The sequence below is a fragment of the Ammospiza nelsoni genome, chromosome 10 (assembly GCF_027579445.1).
Source record: "Ammospiza nelsoni isolate bAmmNel1 chromosome 10, bAmmNel1.pri, whole genome shotgun sequence".
Taxonomy (NCBI): Eukaryota; Metazoa; Chordata; class Aves; order Passeriformes; family Passerellidae; genus Ammospiza; species Ammospiza nelsoni.
The window spans coordinates 22,695,246-22,714,782 of record NC_080642.1 but is presented as its reverse complement, the minus strand read 5'-3'; the positions used below and the strand labels follow the sequence as shown (position 1 = coordinate 22,714,782).

The window sequence follows — 19,537 nt, the reverse complement described above, 5'->3', positions numbered from 1 at the left end:
TCCATGGTGCTCCTCCTTTGGAGCAAACACTCCCTGCCTACAGCCCATTACTTCCCAGGAACACCAAAACCAGGCTCCAATTTGGAAACACAAAATGAGAAAGACTTTTCACGTATTCATTTGAGATTAGAAAAACAAAAAGTCTTTATTTATTTTAGCTCTAAGAATGACTCAAACTTTCGAAACAAAACTGAAATTGAGTGCTGCTCTTGTATAGCCTTGGTCTGTCTAAAGCACCTTGGGAAAGCTTCTCCACGCTGTGCTAACAGGAACAACAGAAAAACCTCCCAGTTATGACTGTATCAAATTTGGGCCATGTCTTTTTCATTGTGTTTGTGGGCCTCTAATGCTGACACCTTTCTGAGAATACAGGAGAACAAAAACACAAAAAGGAGGCTGATGGTGGTGCTGCAGTTGTGGTTGGGTCATTCTGAGCATGGGTGTGAGGTTCAGCTCATCCAGAAGGGATGGGCAGACCAGATTGTTGACTACATGAGAAAAGATTCAGAAAGTTTTTAATAAATATTTTTTCATGCTGTTACTGCATTTTGACAACAATCTAATTTTGTTAAAATATCATAAGAATAGTTTATTAACTCAGAGCATTCCTTCAAAATCTAAACTGAGTTCTACAGAACAGTTCCAGATAATTGACATCAGAACATGCCCATCTGTTTTTCTTCCTGGAAAAGTGGTACCTCAGAAATGAACTGAAATTAGCAATCCCAAAGATTAAAAAAAATGAAAAATCTCCTTCAAAAAAGGAAAATGTGTGAGACAACACAACCAATGACTGGATAATATGTGGATAATTTATACAGGACCATTGTCCTGTCTAAATGACTGGATAATATATGGATAATTTAGACAAAACCATAGTCCTGTCTAAATTACAGTATTGTAACTCTTTTATTCTCTTATATATTACAGTTCTAGATAGTTTTGTGTTATAGCAGAGAGCACCTTTAGAATATTTTAATTTTTTTTCATTTACTAAGTCTTTATTGCCATGAAACAAACGCTCAGTCAGAGTAGATTCTTGTATATAATAAACTTTATCATTTTGTAATATTTTTGCCAGTATCTTACACTATTACTGAAAATCTTACATAGATCTTCTAGGAAGCAGAGGAAGCATAATTATCCCTTCCTAATTATTGCACTTTGGCTTCCTTGGATTATTGGTTTAGCATGAAGATTTGTTTATGTTCACTGATACTTTGCTTAAGTTTATTCTTCATTTACTTTGAAATTGCTGTTCCAAGGATATTTTACTGAACACTCCTTGTAAGACCTTCAACTGTGGCCACCCACATCCTGAAGTTTTCTCTCTACCTAATCCTGCCTTATGTCATAACACAGTGTATATATATATATATATGTATATATATGTATATATATGTATATGTATATGTATATATGTATTTATAAAAATATATATTATATAAAGATATATAAATATAATAAATAAATATAAAACCATTTATTAATATATAAATATAATATATAATAAAGAAACAAATATAAAAATATACATAATAAATATAATATATAATATAATATATATTATGTGTACATATATATTATGTGTATATATATATATATATATATATATATATATATATATATAAAAATAAATATTGTATTTACAACACAAATTTTTTCCAGCAAAATATACTGAGTATTTTGTATGTTATTTCAAAAAGCTTATGGAGCATTGCACAATGTGTGTATGTATACATAAACATGTGCACTTGCTAACCCCCCTAAGAACATGCACAGAGCCATTGTTGAAAATTTTCATTAAAACTGTGTAAAGGAAGTCCATCTGCCACAGCTCAGGATGTCCTGTTTCTCTGAGGAGCTTCAGCTATTGCTTGGCCATTTTCTCACTGAAAACACAAGTAGGAGACTTGAGGGCATTTAATCTGCTATTAAAACAAACTGATTTGGAATGGGTGTTGTGAAGAGTTTTCCCCCACCAGCTGAGAACCCTGAGGCAGGGACACCTCCGCAGACACAGCACACTCAGGTTTGTGTCCTCTGCACTGGTGCCATCAGTGGGAAGGGTGGGAGGAAAAATTCCTTCTGTAGGGAGGGCATATCATCTGGTCATTGAGATAACCTCAGAGAACAGCTTTGTTCCCAAGCAATATCTGTGCCCTGCTTGTGTTTCACAGCAGGGCCCAGCCAGGCCCTGGGGGCTGCTGGAGTGAACTGGGCTGCAGCTCCTGCCCTGCCCCAGCCCCTCAGCACAGGGAAGGCACAGAGATCCTTGGCTTTTAAAGCACTGGGGACACAGTTTGGAGTTAGCCTGTCTCATGGTATACATCTGCCTGCTCTGAGACTGATTGCTTTGCAAGAGGATGGGGACAGCTCTGTGGCCAGTTTGGATCCTGACTTTATTTTGAATCAAAACCCCAAAATTTCAAACCTCAGGAAAGTTCTTTCATGATTCATTGGGTGTATTTTGTTTTATTTTAGCACAGCTCTCCAAAATGTTCAGCTTTAATTTTACAGTTGATCAGTCTACAGGAAGTCCCAAATCTTATTTCCACTAAACAAGAGCTTTCCTTGTTTGTGTTCCTCATTGAGAAATAAAAGATTGTAGCCATGAGAGGTTTACACTTACATACAGTTGTTATGAGGACCCAAACCAAAATGTTTTTGGTGGGGACTGGTGTCAGTCCCAACCAAACAAAACCAAATGCCACAGGGATACGCCCTATTACCAGGAAAAGAAGAGAAGGACAGAAAGAGACAATGGGTGGAAAAAAAGGAAGTGCACAAAGGGTCAAAAATGTCAAAATAAAGCACCAGTGGGGAACATGGAGCAGAGAGACCAACTGCAAAGAAGAGACTGGGGGCAGAGAAGGGTCATTAATAAATGCCACAAATATCTTAGTTTTCCCATCCAAGTTCCCTTTCCCAATGGAATGACTACTGGTGTTTATCACAAGACAGCCCTGGATGCTGCATTAGGATGGAGAAAGCAACAAGGAGACACTGGAAATCAAATGTCTGCTCTGGGCTCTGCCTCTCATTTTGGGCATGGAAAGCAGCATTGCCTCTGAGAAGAGAGAGAATGAGACATTCAACCTACATTCCAGGACAACCACAGGCCATGGATGGCCCTTCAATTCCATCAGAGCACAGCTGAAAGAGCCTTTTCACCCTCCTGTTGCAGAGGCAGACACACCTGCAGACACAAACCCTTCCTGCCCCATGGAGAGCCCTCCAGTGCAGGGGCAATCAACCATTCCGGGATGCCTTAAGCAAAATCCCCACCCCTGACAGCCATGGTGGGCCCTCACCATTCCAGATTTCCCCCTTGTCTGAACAGCAATAATACACTCCATGCAAAATTCCTCAAGAAATTATTTCTACCTGCCTGCCTGCAAAGTGAGATCATTGAGCCTGACAAACATAGGGCACCAGCTTATCTTGATAAAAAGTGACCCTCACAGGCTGGTCAGGAGGGAGACCTAAAGCAGAGGTAGGCTATGAAAAGAAAAAGTAGAAACACACCTCAAGGTGTTCAGCTTCATTCCCAAAACACACATAATATTTTCTATATTTTCTAGACACCCTGTGCAGGATTGGGCCCTTCAACAACTGTCAGTTGTGTGGTTTTGAAGCCACTTCTTTTGAAGTCACCCAAAAGCATTCAAACACTGACAGCTGCTGCACTGGCTGTCCTCAGGATGGCTCCATGGCTTGAAATAGGGGTACAAGTTTCCTATTGCCACCTGAGTTTTTAATGTCCATTCTCATCATTGCCCTGACACCAAGTAAAAGGTTATTTGAGGAGAGAGGGGAGGGCAACATCTTGTCATTCCTCCTTCTTCTTTCATGGTAAGGAACACCCTAATGATGCCAGGAACTGGAAATTATGCCTTTTGATAGATTAATCAATTGGAGAGCTTTACAGCAGACCAAAAAAATGGGTAAATGTTGTACTCACCAGTCTAACTCATTAAGAAATGTTCCCCGTGTAGTCATAATGCAGGAAAAAGGAAGTTTGCACAGCTTTTAGACTGCAAAAAAGGAGCATTTACACATTATAATTGTTTTCATAATAAGAAGGCAATATTACAAATATTTTTGAAACACGAGGATTCTCTCACGTGTGGAGACTTTCGCTGCTGCCGTTCCCTGGATGTCGCACAGCCACATTGCCATCTAGCGCCAGAGGCCACACCCGCAGCAACAACTTGGAAAGGATATTCCAAATTAGTTCTCAATAACAAACACAGATCAGTTTTGTTTTTCACAAGTGCAGTACTATATGATAGAACAATCACATCTAACAGATGTCAAGGAAGATTTTTTTGTTAGTTATTTTTTTAGTTGTATTGAGGAAACTATGAGGAGAAAGCAAAAAAAAGTCTGACTATAAGCAATGTTGAACTATCAGTAGGAAATATAATAATATTTAGAGAATATAATAAATTGCACATATTTTATCAGCATTTAGAAGAAGTTTTATTGGATCTACAATGAAAAAAAGAGAGAAGAAAGGAGAAAAGAGTGAACAACTAATTCAAATTATGCTCTCTGCTTTAAAGGCAAATATTCAGTCCTTCAGGCAGAAATGTGCTTAAAAATGGCACAGTTAATTTTGGAGTGTTACAAAAAATCCCTCCAGCAATACTCTGCTTAATTTACACGTATCAATCAAAAACTCCCCTGCCTCCCTGCAAAAGTGAAATTGTCTCAGTGCTGCCAAACTCTCCTGTGAAATACCCTCGGCTTGGCTGCATCTCAGTAAAATACCTTGTAAGGTTTAGGAGAGGTCTGTGCTGTTGCAGAGACTCAAAAGGGATGGAATCCAGTTTGCTTTTCCATTTAATCTCCCTTTCAGAGTGAGATCCTGAATTTCCATGTCACAAACTACTGTGCTTTTAATCAAAACTCACAAGAAAATTATTGACTCTGTTTAGTGGCTGTTATGAAGAACAAAATGTTTTTAGAGAGGGCTTGAACAGAGGAAACAGGAAAGTCTGAGATCAGTTTTGGGCAGATATAAAACCGCATCTTGAGGTTGCAATTACCTGAAAAGCTGTAACAATCTGGAGGTTTGCTGCTAACAAACTGGGAAGATTCTTCTTCCATTTTTTCCTTCAGAGGATCTGGAACTCAGTGGGTCCCTCTGTAACTCGACTCAGCTCACTAACCAAAAAGAAAATTGATTCATTGTCTCCACTTGGATAATATACTGAAGGTGTTTATGAAAAGATATAATGTGTGTATTTGGTGTGGGTATAAAGGGAGGAATCAGACACAGCCTGCCCAGAAATGGGTATATAAAAGGGAAGACCAAGACATTCCCTTTGCCTGTGCAGTTGTAAAAAAATTAAATAAATAAAAAGATCAAACCAGACAAAAACACTTGGACTTCTAGCACTTTTAACTTTAATTTTCAGTCTACTTGCTTGCTGAAGGGTTGTTTTTTATCCCCTTCCCCAACAATGAAAGAATTCCCTGCTCTCTGTGTCCCACACTCATCCCTCAGACAATGGGGACACCCTGCTCTGTGCACAGGGCAGTCAGGCCTGTGTTTCATGTTTCTATGTCTAATATTTCCCCTGCCATGCTTGGCTGTCTGCTGGCTTTTACTTCCCTTAAAGCATTTAATAAAACCACTACTAGATGCCTCCAGCTGCCCAGCTACATTATTTATTAAGATATGAAATATGTGCCTTCACAAAATGCCACTGCATTGCTGCAGAATGCTGTGGGCAGCAGGCAGGGCATGCAGGAGAAAGCCCTGTGGAAATTCAGGGCTCTGTCCAGAAACACTCTCTGAAAACCCCCAGAAGCATAAATGCAATTGATTCCTCAGTGTACAGGCTTAAACCAATTTATGAAGAGCATATATATATATATTTTGGCCCAAATACAGCAGGGATAGCACCAGCTGAATCATTTTTTTGTTGTGGCTCTTCTGGAAATCATCTGGTGATGGCTCGTTCTCCAGTCAGACAGTTTGTCCAAAAAATGGAGGGGAGCCTTTCTATTAGCTACAGTGAGCTAATAAAATGTCAAGAGGTTTATTTGGAAATAAATGCAAAAAACAATCTGGTAACTATTTGACAAATTAATTATATTTCTGTTTTGGTTTCTAGAATTTTCTTGCTTCCTTTCTACTTAAGCAAGTCAGTTAGCACAAACACAACTGGAAAGTGTCCTTGTGAGACTGGCTCTTCCCTAAAGAACTGAATAACCATTTTTTCCTGGGCCTAAACACAACCTTCATATCAAACAGGTAAATAGAGCTGTTTGATTAGCAAATGAAAATGTTTCTGCTTAAAATGAAAATGAAAAAAATGTTGGATTTAACAGGAATGGCTGAGATTTTAACTGACACAAAATTCTTTTAGCTCTGCTTCTGTGAGATAAAAATATCTTTAACTTTCTGAGGCTTTTCTTTCACTTATTTGATCCTGAAGAAAAGATAGTGTAGATTTATGTGTTGTTTGTCCTGGAGAGCACAGCTGGTTTAGCTTTTCTGTCAGACCCCCAGGATCCTGTCTTTAAAATGACTTTTTAAAATCCACAGTGGGTTTGCCTAAGCAAATTTAATTTGTATTACAGTTTGTATCCAAAGGAAAGGATAAGAAAAAAACAGAAGGAAAAAAACAAACACACAAACAGATCTCCAGTGCCACCTTTAAAAGAGAGGTGATTCTATTTTAAGTAGTGTGATATTGGTATGAAATAGTTAAAAATGTTGGCCCTATCCTGCAGGCTATTTATATATATAATAGCAAGCCAAAGGTACACATTGCCCTTATCAACAACAACAAAGTAAATGAAAAAGTGCAGACTGTTAAATAGCAAACTACAGGAGCTATTTCCACAAAAAATTCAATTGGGGAAAGACAAAAGAAAAATCAAGGTGACAAAACAAATCCTAATAAACCCAGATGAATTCAAAGTGATATGAAGACAGGAAGGTTTAGGGGTACTATAAAGAACAAGTAAGACACTTAAAGAAAAATAATTGCATAAAAAGAGAAGTGAAATTGTACAAGAATCCCAGACAGATGAGTCTCAGAGGGAAAAAGAACTTGAGAAGGGAATGGCATGCAGATAAGAGTAGTTTCTTGGCATCACTAAGCAGCAAGATGGTTGGAGTTAAACTGGAAAAAATAAACAAACACAATTATAGAAATTGAACTGGTTTTGGAGAAAAAAATTAATGCTATTAACTATTACAAGTCACAAGAAGAGAAATATATTCACCTTCTGAGGCAATTTAAGAGTGAAGTAGTTGCTTATTAATAAAATCAAGAACAAGCTGGAAGAAACAAAACTTGGCTTGAGTGGTATTAAACCAGTTTATAACTAGGAGGATGTGCTTCTTTGCCAGGTAAATTCATTGATAAAATAATTAAATAAAAAACCATAAAATGAGTCAATAGCCCAGATGAAACTTGGATCTAAAAAAGCAGGAAAACCAGACCTCCAGGCTTCTTTGTAAGGATCACAAAACACATCAGTGTAACTAGCAGACACACGGGATTTAGATTTTTATGAAACCTTTGACAACAGACCAGGCAATACACACAACACACATCTAGGTTTAATTTGGACAGTTTTGGTTCCAGACGATTCTCTCAGTGAAAAACAGATAAAAGTACAATTATGAGAACAAGGTATTGACTACTTGTGCTAGCAACAGGAGAGAAGGAAAAGATTACAATTAACCTTTGAATTGGAAGGTGTTGTCTTCTCCTAATTTTCCTGTGCCCAAAGAACAAAACAAATCAACAAATCTGCCAGAATCATTGCTCTTCCTTCTCCTGTGAAAACAAAGGGATCAGACACATCCCACCTGCCCACACATAACAGTTTGTGCTGCACACCAGATTTAGTTCACAGTGCCCTGGCAAGTGCTTGGATTCAGAAGGAAAATAGTGATGGAATGTAGAGGGAGGTTAAAAACTATTAAGACTGGAAAAAAAACCCCAGTTGCTCAAACCATACCTTGCTTTGAATAATACTGAATATGTACTATTATTTTTTTCCTTGATAATTGTTTTTAAAAGATAAGTATTACAAGAGGACAAAGGAATAATAAAATTAATTTGGAAACTAGGAACTCCTAATTCAGAGCCCGCTGAAGTTAGGAAAGGACTTTAATGGGCTTTGGCTCAAGCCCTTATAGTGTAGCAAAGAAAACAATATAAACTGGAGTGGGATTTATATCCCTACTATAAATAATGTATGTAATCTCAACTACTGGAGACGGGTTTTGTGTGTATCTAATTCATCATTATTAAAGTGAGATTATGGCAGCTTTATGTGAGACAGAGGCAAATGTGGGTCATTAATGGAAACAGTTTATTTACATTACCCGCTGCAGCTCCTCAGGCACTTCCCTTGCTCGGAGCCCTCGCTCCTGCCCCGCAGCGGCCCGCAGGAACACAGCACAGAGCGCTGCCTGAAACAAGGCTGAAAACTGGAAATAAAGAGCACGGATAATCCTTCCTGCTTTGCCATTGCCCCCTCGAATTGGAAACACAGATGTCAAATAGTCACGGCACAAATAAAACCTCGAGGGGCATTTGGTGTACAACCTGTGCTGACTAGGAGCACTTGCTAAAAGTGACAGCACCAAAGGAGCAGCTTTGGGAGCCTTTCCATCACATTTCCTCAGGCATCTCCCTGGGGATGTCTGCAGCGGCAGAACACAGCTGGCTGCACAGCTCCAGCTCCTGAGGTTCAGTGGCAGCTCTGAAAACAAGCAATCCTACAGAAAACCACAACTCCAACAATTGTAGCAAAAAATATCCACTCCCTCAGTGTACATAATGAAACAAAACCAGCCACGTGTAGTATTTAATTCCTCTAAAAACTAACAAGGTTTGTGTCATCTTTCTTATGTTAGCACGCTACGCCTTCTCTGGAAAAAATAATTTATCTTCAGACTAATCCATGCAGGTTTAGTAAAAAGAGCTTCCCACTTGGTCCATTGTGTCCTTCAGAAAAATATTCCACAGGATTGCCAGACTTTTTCTTATCAGGATGAAGAGAACCAACTATTAACTCTAAAAAGTTAATACATGCACAGCCTGACTGGGTCCACTCTGTGTTCTTCACATAACAATTGGATGCACAGTTACCAAACCTGACATTTTGTATTTTTCTCTGTGTTTTTCCAAGAAAGAATTCTTCCTACCAAACAACTTTTCACTACTAATTTGACATATTTATGGCTCAGGAAGACTAGTAAACTGCAGCCCCTTATTTGATCAATTAAATAGGCATAGCAGCAACACAAGCTCCTAAGCTCCTCATTTGTCTCCTCTCTCCCTGAGATGTCACTCTCAGCAGCCATCTGACCCTTCTGATATCCTGAAGCTGCCAACAAAAAGGAAATTAATGCCAACTGTGCAGGTGATCTTGTATAGACACTTTCCCTGCAGTGGAAACCCATTGGACCAGTCATGGGTTTCACTGGGGACATCCACCCATCATCAGATGGTTGTAATTTTCCAACAGCCAACTGTCCTGGGATGCATTGAAAATAATGACAAAAGCTCAGAAAATTTCTTTATTTCATTATTGATTTTTCCACCACTCATTCTTCAAGCTGGTGTTACATTTTTAACTACATCAAAATAAAATATCCTACTTAAAGCTGTTACTTCACTACAAATTTAATCCACAATAAAATATAACCAATTTACCCCTTATAAATGATCCTACTTTATAAGTATGTTAACCTGCTATACTTCCATCTACAGTATAGTTAGTTAATATTTCCTTTCATCCCACCAGCCAAAAAGGTTAATCCTCACAGCAGCTGTTACTACTCCAGTACAGACTGAATGTGAATTTAACCTCTCCTGGATATTGCCCAATAAATTCTGTTGTTTTTCTAAGCACTTCTGTGAATTAAAATGGACGTTGGCTTGCCATCCAAACTCATGAACAGGTCTGAAGTGGCTTTTAGGCACGTCGCCAAATAACTTCCCAATTCCCTTATAGGGTATAGCTCTCACTCCAGAGATCTTCCACGCAAGAATTGAGAAACAACACCTTCTCCATTTCATCAAAATTATTTTTCATTTTCTTAGCATTATTTAAATACATTCTGCACAAAACTACATTAAAATAATATTAAGGGTTTCATTTGCCCTCTGCAATACCCAGTCATTTCAATTTTGATGTAACAAGGCAAATATGAGAAGAACATATCCTCCTGCAACCTTTTTGACAAGGCCAGGATATTGAAAAGCCTGATTAATAAATTCAACTCAGAGCACGTGTTTGGATATAAAGCTGAAAAAACCATGAATACTCCCCAGTACAAAAAAGATCAATTATAAGAAACAATACACTTTTAAAACTTTATTTTAACTAAAACCAATATATGTTAAAAAGTCTTCGTTTTCTCCCAAACTTCAATCATCATTTTCAAAAGTAGTATAACAGATCTGGGAAAGCAATGAACAACCATCTAAAGTTTAAAACAATTGGAGATCTACAGAACATGAGCATCATAAGCATCTTTCTCGTGTTGCCCCTCCTGGAGATGAACTCTTTCCTGTCTCAATGGGAAGGCAGAGCCAGCTTGCAGTGATGGATGGCTTTGATTTTCTGGAACTTGAGGCATTCCCGGTTCTTGGACAGAGACTTGCCTGCTGATAAGAGAATCATACAACAATCAGGACTGGAAGAGACCTTTAAGATCAAATTTTGTTTCACACCTCCCTGAGCAGAGTCTGTAAGACTGAAATTCACAATAAAAGATATACAGACTAACTAGAATAAATAATCTTCAAGTCATAATAAACTTGCAACCCCCTAAACAGGCCCAGTTATTAAGAAGTCAGTATCCCCTCTTCACAGACATTAGAGCCGATATGTCATAATTATTGAGTATAAAGCTAATTTTGGTTTTATGGTTAAGTGCAGTTATGTATTTTCCTTCCTTTACAAAAGCGTTAAAGCTCCCTGAACATGAGGGCAGCAGTTCCTCACTACCCGCGGCAGTGAAGCCGTGCCCGGGCTGACGAGGCCGGTGCCCCGCACAGTCCAGGCGCCTCAGGGCACCACGCAGGGCCGGAGTGGCACAGCCAGAGCCAGGTGGGGTTTGATGGGCGAATTCCCAGCGTGTTCCTCCCTTTGGGGCAGCCTGTCCGGCCGCAGGGCCGGGAGCTGCCTGCCCCTTACAGCGGGCAGCAGCCGGTGCAGGGCACCCACTGCCGCCCGCAGCCCTCCGGACCCGCGGGTCAACAGCGCTTTAATCCCTCACAGTGGCCTCAATTCCACCGGTTTTCCTAGTCTCCGCTAAGGAAGGAAACCCGCAGCCCTGCTCTGTGTCCCGGGCGGCTGAGGGAGCCGGGCACCCCGCAGCCCTGCTCCTAGCCCGGGGCAGCTGAGGGAGCCGGGCACCCCCCAGCCCTGCTCTGTGTCCTGGGCGGCTGAGGGAGCCGGGCACCCCGTGCTGAGGAAGGGAGCCGGCAGCCCTGCTCCGTGCCCGGGGCGGCTGAGGGAGCCGGGCACCCCGTGCTGAGGAAGGGAGCCGGCAGCCCTGCTCCGTGCCCGGGGCGGCTGAGGGAGCCGGGCACCCCGTGCTGAGGAAGGGAGCCGGCAGCCCTGCCCCGTGCCCGGGGCGGCTGAGGGAGCCGGGCACCCCGTGCTCCTGCCGGACTTGTGCTACACCCGCAGAATGAGCTCCCCGCCCTCACCAGGCCCTCAGCAGCGCTTTAATGGCACAAACGCGCTGGGAGCGCTTGGAGCAGCAACGTTCTTGCCCTTTGCCTCCGGGACAGTGCCGGGGGACCGCGTGTTTCCCTCACGCCGGGAGGAGACTCAGGAGACCTCATAACAGTCTACATCTTCCTCATGAGGGGAAACGGAGGGGCAAGCACTGATTTCTGCTCCCTGGCGACCAGTGACAGGACCCGAGAGAACGGCCTGAAGGTGTGTCAGGGGAGGTTTAAGTTGGATGTCACGAGAAGGTTTTGCACCCAAAGTGGCTGGGCGGCCGTGGTCACAGCACCAAGCCTGTCTGAGTTCAAGAAGCATTTGGACAAGGCTTTCAGGCACAGGGTGCGACTCCTCGCACACGACCTGACTCTTAGCACAGGATACGACTGCTGTGCAGGGCCAGGAGGAGTCGGGCTCACTGGTCCCGCTCGGGCTGCACCGCGGCTCCGTGACTCCATTTCCCGGCGCGCCGCGGGGCAGGAAGGGGCGGGATTGAAGATGGCGGCGCTGGCGGCGCGGGGCACGGCGGCGCTCCCGGCGCGGCTGCGGCCGCTCTGGGCGCTCCCCGCGCGGCGGGCGCTGGCGGCGGCTGCGGGCGGTACGCGAGGGGACCGGGGCTTCCCTCAGAGCGCTCCCGGCTGCCCCGGCCTCGGGGTCCGGCCGCCCCGCGTGTTGGTGTGGGCTGCGGTCCCCTGGGGAGGGATGCGGGTCGGGGCGGGTGTGGGGCCGGGAGGAGCCGTGAGGGCAGGGGGTGTCCCCTCGGTGACCGTGCGCGTCCCCTCGGTGACCGTGGCTGTCCCCTCAGCCCCCGGCTAACAGCGTATGCCCTCTCCTACAGAGGGAAAGGCCGCCCAGCCCAAGCCCGCCTTCACGGACGAAGCGGTTCAGAGTCTGCTGTACAAAATGACGGGACTCGACCTGCACAAGGTGTTCCGGCCCGAGAAGAAGGGCCTCAAGCCGCCCCACTACAAGCTGATGACCGAAGCTCAGCTGGAAGAGGTAGGCTGCTCTGCTTCCTTCGGAAGTAAGTGTTGATTTTAGCAAAATACCTGTAATAGCCGTATTTCTGCCTTCCTTACTGCTGCGTTTGAAAACATTCTTGTTTCTTTTCTTCATAACTCTGTCAAATACCTTCATCTGATATTTAAGTTATAGCCCTGGGACTCCTTTGACTACTTTTTTCCCTCTCTCTTCTTGTCTGACTTCATTTAGGATGACAAAGGGCTTGACTTAAGCCGGTTCTGCTGTAGCCACAATTAAAGCTATATACAAGCTGTTGCAGTTTGTGTTTTGGGGGAAATTTACCATGGAAAAACACCTGAAATAAACTTGGTGTTTGCAATAGTTTGTCTGTTGTAGTTTTGTAACTTCCTCCAGCATTTTATCCAGGTTTTAGTAGTGGCAAATTGTTTACATGAAATTCACCTACCTAGAGGTGGAATTGGTGTCTGCTTTTTTCTCAACTGCAGAAGAAAAAAACCAAGCTTGTCTAACTGAAAATATTTGTCCCCAAAATGTATATTATCTTTCCAATGGGATTATATTTTTAGTTGTAAAATTAAACTACTTTTTTCCCCCCTACAAGGCCACAAGAAAAGCCATTGAGGAAGCTAAAACAAAACTAATCATGCCCCCTGTTTTGAATGAACGAGAGCCAATTGATGATGTCTTAGCAGAAGACAAAATCCTTGAAGGAACTGAAACTGCAAAATATGTGTTTACAGATTTAAGCCTCTCCATTCCACATCGTGTAAGTAATGTGATCAACATTATTAATTTGTTCTCAAAATAAGCTTTAATGCAAATGTAGATGGATCAGTTTGCAGAAGGGCTGAGGAGTTAGTCTGTACAAGGCAGTAGAGAAAAATGTATTTCTAAATACCTGCTTCTAACTGATAATCATAAATTACATTCTGCTACTCAAAAGCAGGCATGGGAAGGCTGTGTGGTAGGTGGTTAATTATTTTATAAGCAAGTGCTAGAAGCGCTGAGTTCTTCCATGCTCCTAGAAGGTTTTTGTAGGATTGGATTCCTTTGTAAGATGGAACTACTCCACGCTTGCAAAGATCTGGAAGAGGTTTGGAAAGAGCTGTGGAAATGATGAATGAGATCCTGTTCGGGGTTCCCAGAGAGCACTCGGGGTTCAGCATTCCCAGAGAGCACTCAGGGTTCCCAGAGAGCACTCGGGGTTCGGCATTCCCAGAGAGCACTCGGGGTTTGGGGTTCCCAGAGAGCACTCAGGGTTCCCAGAGAGCACTCGGGGTTCGGCATTCCCAGAGAGCACTCGGGGTTTGGGGTTCCCAGAGAGCACTCGGGGTTCCCAGAGAGCACTTGGGGTTCAGCGTTCCCAGAGAGCACTCGGGGTTCCCAGAGAGCACTCGGGGTTCCCAGAGAGCACTCAGGGTTTGGGGTTCCCAGAGAGCACTCGGGGTTCCCAGAGAGCACTCAGGGTTCGGGGTTCCCAGAGAGCACTCGGGGTTCCCAGAGAGCACTCGGGGTTCGGGGTTCCCAGAGAGCACTCGGGGTTCAGCGTTCCCAGAGAGCACTCAGGGTTTGGGGTTCCCAGAGAGCACTCGGGGTTCGGGGTTCCCAGAGCAATCCAGGTTCGGGGTTCCCAGAGCAATGCAGGTTCGGGGTTCCCGGAGCAATCCAGGTTCGGGGTTCCCGGAGCAATCCAGGTTCGGGGTTCCCAGAGCAATGCAGGTTCGGGGTTCCTGGGCCCTGGAGCAGCCGGTGCTCGGTCCCTCAGGGCTGAGCTCCAGCAGTGCCGGTGAATTGTCCCCGCAGTGAGGGACAGCCTGGCCGCCCTCCCCAGCCCTGCCCATTACCTGCCTCTGTTGTCACGGGATCTCTGTCCCCCTGAAAGAAAACTCCCAAAAACCAGAGGAGTTCCCCCTCCTCACTGCCTCAAGCACCCAGCCACCACTGCTTCTTACCAACTCAGTGGGAAAAAGTTCCACAAGTAACAAGGAAAGAAAAACCCAACCCCCAACAACCATACTGAAAACTTTCCTGTCCAACAAACCTTCCCATTTGCCACCCTAAAGTAGTTATGCTTGTAAACAGATCTGAGTATGTTGTTTAATTTGTTGTATTTTTTGCCTTGCACTTGCTCTTACTTGATTCTAGCCTACCTCTTGAAAAAAGGTACAAAAGTGCACAACACTTGCATTCCTAATTTTGTAGGTGTTATTAAAAGATAAAATCAGGCTAACTGCCTGTCTGGGTGTGAATCATGTTTTCTCCAAACTTCCCAGAGCCACGGCTTTCAGTGTTGGCACATGCACAGTTGTCAGACAGTAAAACCGAGGTGCAAAAGCAGCACTTATCCAGGCCGTAGTAAGGCAGACATGAATCTGGCATATGGCCACAGTCAGCTAGAAACTGGTGTGACTTTAGGAGCAGAAGGACTTTGACAAATGAGGCTTTTTTTATGATGAGAGAAGGCTTTGGACAAGGTTTGGTTTTTACCTCATTTGCAGGAACGTTTCATTGTAGTCAGAGAACCAAACGGGGTGCTACGCAAAGCCACCTGGGAGGAACGAGACAGGATGATCCAGATATTCTTCCCAAAGGAAGGGCGCAGGGTGATTCCCCCAACATTATTCAAGGACGAGAACCTTGGGGTAAGCTCTTCTTGCCTTTGAAACTGAGCACTTTTATTTCATTGCAGTCCGATAGTGAAACTCTGCTCTCTGGACAGGGTAACTCGGAATAAGCCATTCTGCATGGGTGTGTTTAGTGCTTGAATTCTGTTTGGACCAATTGCCTTTCATTGTAACTTGGTTAAAATACTTGAAACAAAGTTCCAGGTTAGGGCCCAGCAAATCCTGGATAGGTGTAAGTACTGTGTCATACTAGAAACAATTGTCCATATTGTCTTTTGATGAAGGGGTTACTCATTGTGTTGTCCAGAAAAGAGCTGTGGCTGCTGTTTTGATTTTGGAGAGTTGGGATGGTGGGATTACATGACCTACCCCTGAATCTAAACTCTTGTTTCAGACTGTATTTCAGCAAGACCGTCACGAAGATGTCCTGAACATGTGCATTGCTCAGTTTGAGCCAGATTCACCTGACTATATCAGAGTGAGTTCACTTTCCATTTTTCTAGCAAAAAAAAAAATCCTAGTGGAGAATTGTAAGGTTTGTTTTGTAAACATAATATTTATCTGGGAGTAGAGGTGTTGGTCATATGTGCTCTAATTTCTCCCACATAGACTATCCTTGTGATGAGTTTTGGGGTTTATTTTTATGCAGAACAGTAAAACAGGATTTTGCACAAGTAATTTTTACCAGCCTAGAAGGATACTGCACATACAGAAATAGTCTTTATTCAGGCGCTTTTGGTATCAAAGCAGAATTGATGGTAACACTTGTCAGGGGCTCTGAGCAGAATTTTGCTGCTGAAGTCACACTGACTGCTGGCTTTGGAGCTCACAAAATGCATTTTGAGAAACAGCACTGTGCACAAAGTATTATTTTTGACAAAGACCAGCTACTAAAATGTAGTTCTAGCAGAATAAAATTAGTAGCTATAGCTGCTGGTAAATGTAAGTCTAGATTTGCTTTTAAAATGTTTACTTCTCTTTAAACTGTAATGTCACAGACATCTTTTATGAAAAATCCTTTCTTTAGGATTTTTCCTCTTGAGAAGCTGAGAGGCCTCAAGAACAAAATGTAAACAATGCTGGTGTGGGATGCAACAGGTGCATCTGTGATTGGTCTCATGTGGTTGTTTCTAATTAATGGCCAATCACAGTCAGCTGGCTCGGACAGAGAGGCTGAGCCATAAGCCTTTGTTATCATTCTTTTTTTTTCCTATTCTTAGCCTGCCTTCTGATGAAATCCTTTCTTCTACTCTCTTAGTATAGTTTTAATGTAATATATATCATAAAATAATAAATCAGACTTCTGAAACATAGTCAGATCCTTTCAGACCCCTGTGAACACTGTCACACTGTAATGTTCTCAGTGATTTGAGAAACTGTAATTTGTATCAGCCTTAATAATAGGCTTTATTAAATTAGATTTTTCAAGTAACTTTTTTTCCTAAGAAAAATTTCACAGCTCTTTGCTCTAGGATTTTTCTCCTGAAATAATAGATGCAGCTTGACAGCAGTGCAGTGAAGGTGCAGAGCTCATGTCCCTATGTCCCCAAAAATTCAAGAGAGACAGGATTTAGCTTCCTTTTACCATAAGGATGTCTATGCCTGAGTACCAAGGACTGGGCTAGCCTGGCATTACCCTGAATTATAACAGGTGTATGGTTCAGCATGGGGCTTACCCCTGCACCTTAGGGTCTCGAGTTGTTGTTGATATTTGCTGCCCTGAGATGTGCAGGATGTCTCTGCTTTGGCCCACACAACTGAAGAACGAGTCTGGACTCTTCCCTTTTAGGTCTTGAGGTTGTTTATTAATTCTTATCTATAAAATTTTCTTTCTGCCCACCTGAGATCTGCTCAGCAGGGCCGCCACAGGCACTCTGTGTTGTCCTTTTATACTACAAACTACATATAACATATTTACACTTAATCCCCAATACCCATCACCTGTGTTAGACAGTGAGCTTCTACTCTAAACCAACCCCAAAGTGCCAACATCACTGCAGAAAATGGAGAACAAGAAGAAAGAAGAAGGACTAGACATGCCCTGATTCCTCCATCTTGTCTTCATAACCCCCATACCAAAAGTCCTAAAATCTACATTTTCACCCTGTGCATATTTTATTATTACACCATTCAAAGCTGTGTGACTTTCACGTCCTCATACAAAGCTGGCAACTTGCTCCAGTGGTCAAAATCAAATCCCCAGGTGTTCTGGGCAGCATGCCAGGGTCTCTGAGCCCCCGATGAGGTTCTCTGGACATCCAAAGGGATGTGCTGAGTTCCGACATTAGGGAAATGAAAAAGATTAAAAACTCAGGTACAGGGGGAAAGCTGTCAGCAGGCTGCAGTTCTGCCATGAACAAGCCCGTGTGTGTGTGTGTGTGTGTGTGTGTGTGTGTGTGCAGGTTCACCACCGCACCTACGAGGACATCGAGAAACACGGCAAGTACGACCTGCTGCGCTCCACCAGGCACTTCGGGGGCATGGTGTGGTACCTGCTCAGCAGGAAGAAGGCAGATGGATTACTCATAGACATGATCAACAGAGACCTGTGAGTACAGCCTGCCACTTGGTAATGCTGCCTTTCCTTAGAAAAGTACTGCTGTTTGGCAATAAAAACAGGATTTGTGTCAGATGTAGGAAAGTTCTCGTTTACCTGATGTTTTAGGCCAGCTGTGTAGGTACTGTTAGCTGTGCAGGAGCACCAGTAACAGTCCATGATGTTGTAGGGTGTATATGTAAGTTTCTGCAGAAATTAGCCTCCTGTGGTTTTTGGGTTTTTATTTTTGTTTCCCATGTAATTGTCAGAACACTTCCAGCTCTGAGCACTTCTGATCTTAAAGCCTGGCATTTCCATACTGAGTCCAGTTTTGCCTTATAAAGTTGATACACTCTGGGTTTTAGAGCAACTCCTAAGTAGCTTAGGAATATGTAGATAAGGTTTAATTTTAAATGGGTGAATTTCTATAAAACATGGTGCTAAATTTATTCCAAGTTTCCTGAAGTGAACAATATTCAATAGTTCAAAATGCCACTAGAGCTGGGAGAAATTAGAAATGTGTACCATCAGAACTCCAGGTTGCAGTGATAGTGGCATTTATTTTCTGCTGTTTCAATGGTCAGATCTTGCTTTTTAACCTGAGCACATGGAGAAATCAGAAAGGTTCCTGGTTTAGAATCGAATTGGTAAAAGGAAAATTCACGTATCTGGCCCATTTAACAAGCAGAGTTTGAATGTCTTTTCCTGCCACACACTTCAGTAGTTTTAAACTCAGCTGAGAGCTCTGTGTTACAGGATTTCTAATGCTACTTCTGTAAAACATACTGGTCATTGCAGTCAGAAAGTTCCACTAAACACTCATTAAGCAGGCCAGAGGGATAGATGTAGGTACTTGCTTGTGTATTCCAGGGACTGGATACTCAGTGGTGGCAGCAGTTTGACAGCCTGTGCTGTGCAAAGCACATCACAAAATACACTCTGTAAGTGCTCTGAGAGAGGAATTGCTAAATGAGCCTTTATTTGTTTAGGCTGGATGATGCTACAAGTTTAATTACCCTGTATCATATGCTTCACCCTGAATGTCAGTCAGCAAAGGAAGCTAAAGAACAGAAACTTCAAGGAGTTGATCTGATCAAGGTAAGCTTTTCTGCTTCTACATAACCTGCACAAGAGCGCTTTTAACCAGCAGAACCCAGTGAGCAGTTACATTTCTCCTTACCTTAGGAAGCAGATACTTAACAGAACTGTTGTACATGCCAGGCTGGGGTTTTTGTTAAACTCTATACCTACAGCTGCACCAGGACTGCAGTTGTGACTGATCTGCCACTGGCATGGTTAACTCTGCTGTTACATTAACCTCTCTCCTGCCATGGCTGCAGGTATTTGTGAAAACTGAATCCCAGAGAGAAGGTTACATCCAGCTGGCCCTGCAGGCTTATGAAGAAGCAATGGCAACTTCTTCAGCTTCATGAAGTAAACCTCAGCTCATCAAAAGTTTTAAGTCTGTTTATAAACATTTTCTGTACAAGATTCCACAATAAATATTTGAAAATTACTGCTGTAGAATGTATTTTTCTTTACTGAAATACATGTGCATCACTACAGCAGTTTATTTTGAGAAGTTCTGTAAGTGAACTTAGAGCAGCCCTCATGACTTGTTTTCACTGACACTGTACCCTGAGTTCAATTTTTTTACTGTTGCATC

General features: G+C 42.8%; 1 protein-coding gene across 1 annotated transcript; it reads left to right on the top strand.

Annotated features, from left to right (window-relative positions):
• Positions 1-12,224: 12,224 nt before the first annotated feature.
• Positions 12,225-19,387, top strand: MRPS22 (mitochondrial ribosomal protein S22). Its single transcript, XM_059479208.1, has 8 exons — positions 12,225-12,325; positions 12,566-12,726; positions 13,313-13,477; positions 15,210-15,353; positions 15,730-15,813; positions 17,738-17,883; positions 18,861-18,969; positions 19,212-19,387. Exons 1-8 carry the CDS (start codon positions 12,226-12,228, stop codon positions 19,302-19,304), a joined length of 1,002 nt encoding a protein of 333 aa, XP_059335191.1. The 5' UTR covers position 12,225; the 3' UTR covers positions 19,305-19,387.
• The last annotated feature ends 150 nt before the right edge of the window (positions 19,388-19,537 follow it).

Coding starts and splice junctions, on each gene's coding strand:
- MRPS22 (XM_059479208.1), top strand. CDS start 12,226: ATGGCGGCGCTGGCGGCGCGGGGCACGGCGGCGCTCCCGGCGCGGCTG. Junction 12,727..13,312: donor CCGAAGCTCAGCTGGAAGAG/GTAGGCTGCTCT, acceptor CCCCCCTACAAG/GCCACAAGAAAAGCCATTGA. Junction 15,814..17,737: donor ATTCACCTGACTATATCAGA/GTGAGTTCACTT, acceptor GTGTGTGTGCAG/GTTCACCACCGCACCTACGA.